Genomic DNA, 9,345 nt, shown 5'->3' on the forward strand with positions numbered 1-9,345 from the left:
GAAATTGTTGGGTTTTTAGGTAAAGTATCAAAATAACTCAATTGTAAACCAAGTTATTCCTTTGTGCTTTAAGTCAGGAGTATTTACGGAGCAAATTTCACTGTGTGTATATATGTGTGTGTGTATTGTGTGGACAGCAGTTCATTGAGATCTGATCGATGGCCTGGTCTCTCTAGGTCAGCCACTGATGTGGTCCAATGACCGGAATATCCGTTTCAATTTCATTACCGTGAGCAGTGAGACTACTGAGGGGCGAGCTGCATTTGTGTGTGTGCATGTGTGCTGATGTGTAATATGTACATTGTGCACAGACACACATACAGTACACAGTGATGGTCCAATAGCTCAGCGTTCATCACATCAGAGCTCCCCAAACTTAGCTGCTGCTGCCTCTGCATGAACGCAATGACCCAATTCCCCACCCCCATCCTTTCCTCTCCTCCTCTCTCCTCTCTCCCTCCTCTCCTCTCTCTTTTTTCTCAAATAAACCGCTCTGTGACCTACTTCTTATTTTGCAGCATTTTCTCATCCTCTGATATCATTGTCTGAAAAGGAGAGTTACACTGCAGGGTATCATCAAATAGAATAAGGTGTGCGTGGGACATACATTTAAATTTCATAATTATTTGAAATTATTTCACAAGGAAATCCTAATACGATACTGTATACTTTCACTTTTATACATTTTTGCAGTTACAACTTGATCTTAAATGTGGGGCAATATGTTATTTTTTATGGCTTATAATTTGCTCTTGTGCTGTTAGACTTGTAATTAAAATACATGGTTCATGGATGATGTACTTTCTGATTAACACATTTAATAATATCCCTGCTTCTAATAATAACAATATGTCATTGTGAATGTCAGAGATGGGGGGGGGGGGGGGGGAGAGAAGTTAAATCAATTTTGCAGCCTAGTTGAGCAGAAAGAAGACTTGTAATTCTCAATAATAAGCCCAGCCTTGTCAATGGGACACACTTATTGAGATCGGTTTGAAGCAGTTGGCATCGCAATACCATATTTTTTTGACCATTTATTAAGACTTTTTAAAAAACATTGGTTCACTCCACCGTATCCTGTTCCTCATGTCCGGGGGTGAAAGACGACACTGAGGACAATTCTGACCCTGATTGATATAAATACAAAACAAATGGACGAATAGATCCTTTTTGTCCATTTACCACAATTTGCATGTTTTTCTCTCTATCTGGTATTCTTTTTCTTTCCCTATCTCGCCTTCCCTCTTCCCCTTTGCCTGGCTGTGCATCGTTATGGGAGCCCTTCCATGTGCTCCCTATACAGAGGAGCTTCCCCAGCACTCTCATCATGGCTCCTCCACGCCATAGACAACGTTTAATACGTTCTATAATAATGAGGGACCAAACCCTGGGTTACCATCTCTGGTGTCCAAGGGCCGTGGTTGGGCTTGCTCCTCCGGACTGACTCCACACGAGTGTGTGATTACAAACCATGTTGCTATACGACAATTTACATTATCTTCATGTACAAGGGACAGCCAATGAGAGTTATCGTGGTCCTTTGAGGCTCATCTAATGAAACACTTCTGGTTCATCTGGAAGGTCTTTGATATGAACCAAATCTTTTCTCTGTATGTCATAATTAGCTTTTGTGCTGTGCTTTAGTCACCAACGCTATAACATCAACCTTCGTGCAAATTCCAGCATCATTTCTAAACTGGAGTAGAAGGGTTGCATGCTCTAGGGGGTCTCTATATGCCCCAAAGAAAAGAACACTTAAACATTGGCCTATATCTTTTATTTCTGTTCGCTCTGTCTCTTTCTCTCTCCTTCCTAACTAGAATGGTTCTCCCTGGTTTTCAGCTCAAAAGGGAGTTCTCCGCTGTAGGGTGAATTTGCCATTCATTTGCTGAGAGAAAAATAAAAAGGTTGTGCGTTTGTGCGTTTCTTTGTGTTCTTCACATCTTGGTGTGTGTGTGTCCCCCTGCACAGGCAGGCCTAGCCAGCTTCGGTGTCTCCCTAGGGCGCCAGCACCGAGAGAGCAGCATGGATAAGTTGGTGTACTGGGGTTTAGTCGACTGGGAATGGTTGTGAGGGAGGATTTTTAAAATCTTCATTCAACTCCCATATGTGTAGTTCTTATGAACAGGGCAACACATTTAGAACCATTCTATTACACACTGGCATGAATGTATACACACACCCACACACACACACAAACCCTTGTACTTACATACACTCACTCTGTTCTGTGTCAATCACACTACATGGTATTTCAGTTTGGCTAAATCCAGTCAAGCCAAATGATCATTGCTTGTGCTCAAATTGAAGCATTCAATATATGCAATGAATACTGACAAGGAAGAATGCATGGGGAATATATTATACAATACAGTTTTTAATGGGTTCAGGTTTGTGGGCTCTTGATTGGTTGAGGCTTTAACGAGTCTGGAGGAAAAGTTGGTGGAAACAACAGTCCGACAGCGGAGTTCTGCAAAAAGGATTTCACCCAAAGCCTCTTTTCCAAAGAGGAGGAGGGATTTGTAAAGAAGGAAGGGAGGAATGGAGGGATATGGGATGACACAAGGTCCAGATTAACCCTAATCCCAGGTCTGGTGTTCCATTCAAGGTTTAGGTGAGGTGGCTGGTCTATAGGAAGGACCAGGTGGTCATGAGAGGGTTAAAAGTAGGGAGGGGGGAGGGGGCGATGGAGAGTGTTGCTAGGGAAGAAATAGAGAGATGAATGAGGAAGGACATGAACACAGGCTCCGGTCAGGCTATATGTTGGTTAGACGTGTGAAAGGATGGAAAGATTGAGGAAACTGATGAATGAATTAAATGTAATGGGTGGGTGGGGGTGGAAGAGTGGAGTACTGTAAGGAGTTGGATAGAGGGACGGAGAAATGGAGGGATGGCCGGGTTGTGACAGTGGCACATGCCTGTGTGTGTGGGATTATGTGCAGGGTGTAATCTGCCTGCCTGCTGTATGTAGGGCAAGAGTGGCTTAGCCCAGCCACTCTTAGCACGGGTTGCCGGGTAGGGTTGGGGAGGGGCAGCCGGCCGGTTGGGGTTAGGGAGGGGCAGCTGGGGTGGGAGTGGGGTTATGGTGTAGGACTGGATTTCATCTTCCTCTTTGTAGATGCACTTGGGCCTGCACAGTTCTTAGGCACCAATGACAACTAACATAGAGAGAGAGAGAGAGAGAGACAGAGAGAGAGAGACAGAGACAGAGACAGAGACAGAGACAGAGACAGAGAGAAAGAGAGAGAGAGAGAGAGAGAGAGAGAGAGAGAGAGAGAGAGAGAGAGAGAGAGAGAGATGAGAAGAGGGATGTCACAGTGACTTGACTTGACTTGCACCATAAGTGGCCTGTATTGTATGGTGTGACTGCATGTGGTTAATGCTTTAGAGTAAGTAACTGAATGGGAGTGACACACATGACCACCAGAAGCACCTATATACAAAACTTTGACTATTGGATCATTCACATAACCCTCTATCCTGCACCACACTCTCACCAAGCCTATCTCTCTCTATGTCTCCCTCTCTCTCTCACTTCATCACACAACAGCCATGGAATTTGTCAAGGGTCAGTTTAAATATGAAGGTCTTCTGAGGCTAATTGAGTTTGGCAAGCAAGTCACCTAATGCAGAGAGAGAAAAAATTCAGATTTGTGTATATTGTATATGAATCTAAATGAATCTTGTCAGATCTGGACAACCACGTCCACATAAAGACAGTAACACCAATCACATCCCTTTATAGAATAAGTCTGGCCAATCATGCCCCTTTATAAAGACATTTGGGCCAATCACTTCCTATAGACACCTTAGTGATATCTTTCCTCAGACAGAACTATGATGGTTTTACCACCCATTGCCACGACGGCGTAATCAGTCCCTTTGTTTGTTTCGCGCCTTCCCACAATCCCACCTGCCTGGTGAGACGCGGGCCCTTTAGAAATGGCGAGGCGGTGTGATTTATCATTCTAATTACGTTCCTAGCAACTAGAGTGAGACGTGCAAAGCAACAATTACACCAGAACGCCAAACAGTTTATTTGTTAAATTGTTAATCAGAGGCGGGTGTAGATTCAAGTTGCAAACTGAAAAGTGTTGCCAGCGAGCAGACATTATTGTGGCTTACTGCATTTGTTACGACAACCAGACCAGGTCTAGGATGCATATCTATATCAATCCAAAACGATTTAAATGCTAACAATTAGAAACCAGACGTTCTAAGTGTCTCTATCTTTCTTTTTCTTGCTCTCTGTTGCTAATTCAATTAGCTGAATTTGTCAAGTTCCAAGTAAATCTAAAGTGTCAGCACTTTAAATTAGTAAGATTAGGAATATGAGTTTCCAGTTTTTCTCCCATTTCTAAATGATAACTCTCGTTCATTTAGTTTAAACAGAACACTGGTAATGGTGCCAGAGGACCTTCTAATGACTTCATTCATCTAGTTAACCTGGTTTTTGAAATGGGCAGAGATTTTATGCAACCTACTCTAAACAGAACCACATGGCCCCACACACAAGCACACGCACGCACACACACACACAAACACAGCCTACTGGCACACAAGCCCACACTCACATTGGGAGGATTAATTTATCTAGAGTTCCATTGTAAAACAACTGGGATTGTTAATTCCAGGTCAGTTCATAATCTCTCTGGTACCCACTCACATCTGCACCCCCCTCACTTTCTCTTTCTCTCTCTTTGTCTCACTCCCTCACCACCCAACAGCTGCCAGCCTGCCCACCCCTCCACCAAGATACTGTGGTAGTATGTGTGGTAGTTTATTCTCTATAGATTGGTTTCTCACAGTTAACCAGAGACTTGGTGACACTGTTCACTATCAGACCCATACACGTTCACAAAAATCCTCCTCGGAGTGGTCATTTATGATGGAAGGAAACAAAGAGGAGACGCACAGGAAATGAACACGTCTGTGCTTCTCTTCCTACAGCACATCCCTCCTTCCTTTCTCCGCGACCCTTTCCACTCCTCTCTCCAGAGTGCCCTGATCATCCAGCATCAACAGGCCTTTGAACATCTCATACCTCTTCATCTCTCTTCTCCCATCCACCTCGATCTTCCCCCTCTCTTCCTGTACTTTCTCTCCATTCCCCTGCTCTTTCTCGTCTGCTTCCACTGTCTTGGTAATCACCTCACATTTGCATGGCAAAGTCCCCCAAGCCCCCCTCAGCTCCTTCGCAGGTGATTGAGCCTCATTTCCACCACGGCAGACAAAGACACAGAGGGAGTGAGTGACATAGAGAGAGATCGAGAGAGAGAGTGTGAGTTAGTGAGTGAGGTGAGAGAGGGGAAGTGGAAGAGTGGGTTGTGGAATAAGAGTAAGACGTGAGAGAGGTAGAGCATTAGCATCAATTAGCATCCTCTTGGTCATCATTTGGGTTGGTGTGGATCCACTATGGAATGCTTGGTTTAGCACTTTTGAGCAGGTAGCTCACCCTCTCAATCCTCACAACCCTCACTCCTTGTTGCAAAAACCTTGCAAGAGAACCTCACAGAAAATGAACGTCGCCACAAATATGGACACAAACAATGCTTCAGGTTCCCTACATTCAAAGGCGAAATTTTCTAGAAGCCTCCATTAGAGCCTTCAATTTCCTAGTTTATATTTTGCAGATGTTAAGCAGCTGCTCATTTGCAATCATTCCACCCATGTCAATATTTGTGCAATTTTGTTTTGTAAATTGCCGAAATGATTCTCAAGATTAACCTCATACACAAAACACATTAATTACTTGATTTGAAATTACCACACACACAAAAAACTATCCTCTAAGACTATCAGCATTATCAGGAGCACCTCCCTGAAACGGAATGAGAGATGGTGGATGGCGTTAGAAGCACATTTGCATGCTGAACGGCGTGCTTAGTGTGGATATTTATTTAAATTTAATTTCTTTCCCGCACACACCGCACTGTAGGCTTTTGTGCCAAAGTCATATTGACCCCTGACTATTTAATATTCAGCGCACGACGTCCCACACGCACGATGAATATTCATATCCATGGCAATTCGCTCGCTGTCACCTCACTCCTCCCTCCCTTGCAACGTGAACGACGCAGCTCAATAGGAATGAAGTGTGTTCATGGGCAGCCATTTTCGCTGTTATTCTCTCAAGCACATAAACAAATCGTCTGGTGCTTTCTTTTCTCCGTGTTACTCGCTGTCGCAGAAATGGCAGATAAGACACAGTTACCCACGAAAGACCGGGCTCTTAAGGGAAGAGAGGAAAAAATGGCCGTGGCAGGTAAATCACACACGTCTTCACTGGCAAAAAAAAATAAATCTCCTGCCACAACCGGGAACATGAATTCCACCCCCATATTTGTCATTGTTCACCTTATTTGCATAAGCGGCGGGTTCTTTTCGTGTCCAATAAGGGGTGGTCCTGAGCAAAACTAAACCAAGGCATACAGCCCGTTTACTCATAAATCACTTGAACCCTGTTCTGTTGATCACAGGTCTGTCGTATGGATCAGCATATGTTTAATCACACTAATACTGACACATACGCTACTCTTGTGACACACTCCACTGGATTAGGCTAAACAGAAGTTATGTTTTATGGTGTTTTATGGTTTGAACTGAAATGTTTATACTCTCACAATGCATGATGACTTATATTTTAGCGTGAGACAGTGAGTTTAGAAGCATGAGAATCTGCACTCCTAATAGGCCTACCTATCCATTTAACTGTAGGCTATCCTGGTGATGCTATTTCTGACAGTCACATATGTAAGCAGGTCAGGCAGGCAGGCTACATTTGGAGGTGGACTCCAGTCTAGTTTACCACCTCAGCCAACCTCCCTGCCTTGAGCCCCTCAATGCATTCTGGGACCTCCATGTATCACACCATAATGTCCAGGCGTCCATATGTGCATTATGCGCATGAAAGCTCCGCCCCGTCGTAAAGTCCCGGGCCGTCTGTCAGAGCAGCCCGGAGACGCAGCATGGCGGAAATCTGTTCCTCCCCTCTCACACCACAGGGGGTGGGATGGGGGGAATTGGGAGACAAGGGAGAGGGGAGGGGGGGAGGAAAAAGATTGGTGGTGGCTGCCGACTTATTAAACACATGCATTTTGTTGGCAGTGTTGAATCAGAAATGTAAACAAAAAACATTGTAGATGACAGTGTGGATGAGTGTAAGAGTAGATCACTGTAAGGGCTACAATCTCCTGTCCAATCTTGTCCTAGTAGTGTGGTACTAAGTATACCACTATCTACTAGGAATACCAGTATTCTACTTTGTATACCTGTGTATAGGAAGGTACCACACAGGAAGTATTCTTCTGAGTTAACCAGCTTTATTTTATGGCCACCGGTAGTGTGGTATGAGGGAAATCAGTATTCTACTGATGCCAGTATTCTACTAGATCAGAGGAGTTGTACAGAATGTGAAGCTCAGGATCTTGTACCAGGCTAAGGGTGGTAGTCCTCGCCATAGCAACTGGATCTGGTTGCCTGGAAACCCATTTGTGTGAGGGGATATGAATGTTCTACCTACAATTCTTGGTCTTCTGTCTGTCTCTGTGAGACAATGCAGGGACAGGCTGGGAAGCGGTTGAACTGACCCTGACTGTGGTCACCTTCCTTCTCTCTTGCTGACTATATATATTTGTGGTGAGCTGTGTAAGCCACATGGAGACTCTGATATTTCAGTTGGGTGATTCAGAAGAGATTATTGGACCATCCTCTGTCTTCTATGCTTAAATAGAACAGGTTTCGTCCCACCCCACCCTCACCCTCACTCCCATCCTCCCATAGCTGTGCTGTAGTGGAGTTGGCACCAGTTTAAAGCCACAGCTTCCTCTTTCTCCTCGTGCCGGATAGTGTGCCAGCCTGTGGGGACAGAGAGAGAGAGGGGGGTGGGAAAGAAGAAGAGTGACTATCACAATGTCACTTGGGGACAAAGTGAACAGCGCTGGGGAATACGACCTCTCGTTTTCAGCCCCGGCGTCCCTGGCATCCCTGAACCAGGACAGTAGAACTCCGCTTTATGGGCACGACATGAAGGAAAGCAGTGGCAAGCCACTCCGAGAGGGAACAAAAGAACATGCCGGTCCGAAGCACAACTGGACCTGGTGGTTGGTGGACAAAAGACAGGCGGTGACTGCGGGTTTGGTGGAATACGATCGCCACTTGTTGTAGGTGCTGGCATGGGCATAGCGACCAGTCCACCACAGGTTGTAAGGGCAACAAACAATGTTTGAATTCCGCTTTAGTCCTGACAGTTTTGCCCCGGCGAACACGCTTCTTCTGTCCCCTCAATAACCAAACAACGAAAGAGAGAAAACAACTGGCCATGTTTTATCCAAGTAGAAAAAATCCTTTTCACTCGTATTCTGCTCCTGCTGTATTATGCCGCCTCTTTGTACGCATTCAGACACCGGCCCTCCCTGCATGTGTATTTTTTCGTTTTCCCTCCTGTCTGTGTCCTTAGCTGGCGTATTCAGCTAGTTCTTTATCCTCTGTGCTGGTAGAGAGGTGGGCTGTGTTTCTGCCAGAGGAGTCTGGGTGCTGTGTGGGACGGGTGGGGTGGGGTGGGTGGGGGAAGTGGGGGGGTGGGGGGGGCGGGGCGCAGTGAAAGGAAGTAGCCTGGCACCGTCTGGACTTCTGCCAGGACTCCATTGGAGAAGTGTGTGTGTTGTGAGAATGGTGGAAGGGGGGGGTTGCAAGATGGCTGGATAAGAGTGAGCTCCAAATGAGAAGGGGATGAGGAGATGGAAGGAGAGCAAAAGGTAGATTCTGGCATGGAGTCTCTGTGTTGGCGTGTTATTGCCTCCATTCTCTCTCCTCTTATTATTTTTTTCCCCCCCTGTGTTAGTTTTTTTGCTTCTGTTTTGGACCGACCCAGTGCTCATGTGTTCATCTGCTGCCCGGAGGCACGCCGCGTCCAACGCCAAGAGAATCTCTCCGTCCCTCTGCTACAGTCATCTGTTGATCCTCACTGGCTATTTTCTGGTTTCATCACTTTGGCAGCGTCCACACATCCTTTACCTCCCACTCTTCCCCTCCCTCTGTCTATCCTTCCTTCCTTCTTTCATCCCTCCTTCAGGGTTAGACTTACACCACACATCCGAACATGGCTCCCTGCTCTGCTACACGTCAAGATGGTCGATTTTTTTTTACATTAAGCGCATTTTTCATAACGGTCTTACCTACACAACAGTTAGTACTGATAGGGCCACAGTAGGACGTGAGTCCATTGGACCCTGACATTATTCAGGACAGTGTCACATCGCATCTAAATTCACACTGACCAGATTAGGTGAATTGCCACATTGTGTGCGTGTGTACGTGTGTGCATGCGCACGGTCTGAAGGCCCC

At 45.6% G+C, this 9,345-nt stretch overlaps 1 protein-coding gene across 1 annotated transcript in view; it reads left to right on the plus strand.

Moving 5' to 3' along the window:
- The first annotated feature begins 6,073 nt into the window (after positions 1-6,073).
- si:ch1073-358c10.1 (mitochondrial peptide methionine sulfoxide reductase) overlaps positions 6,074-9,345 on the plus strand; it is a 24,760-nt gene continuing 21,488 nt past the window's right edge. Inside the window, exon 1 of the mRNA XM_047018383.1 lies at positions 6,074-6,265. Coding sequence (XP_046874339.1) covers positions 6,091-6,265 — 175 coding nt within the window. The 5' untranslated portion in view covers positions 6,074-6,090. The remainder of the gene's footprint in view (positions 6,266-9,345) is intronic.

This window comes from Hypomesus transpacificus, chromosome 3 (assembly GCF_021917145.1).
Source record: "Hypomesus transpacificus isolate Combined female chromosome 3, fHypTra1, whole genome shotgun sequence".
Lineage (NCBI taxonomy): Eukaryota > Metazoa > Chordata > Actinopteri > Osmeriformes > Osmeridae > Hypomesus > Hypomesus transpacificus.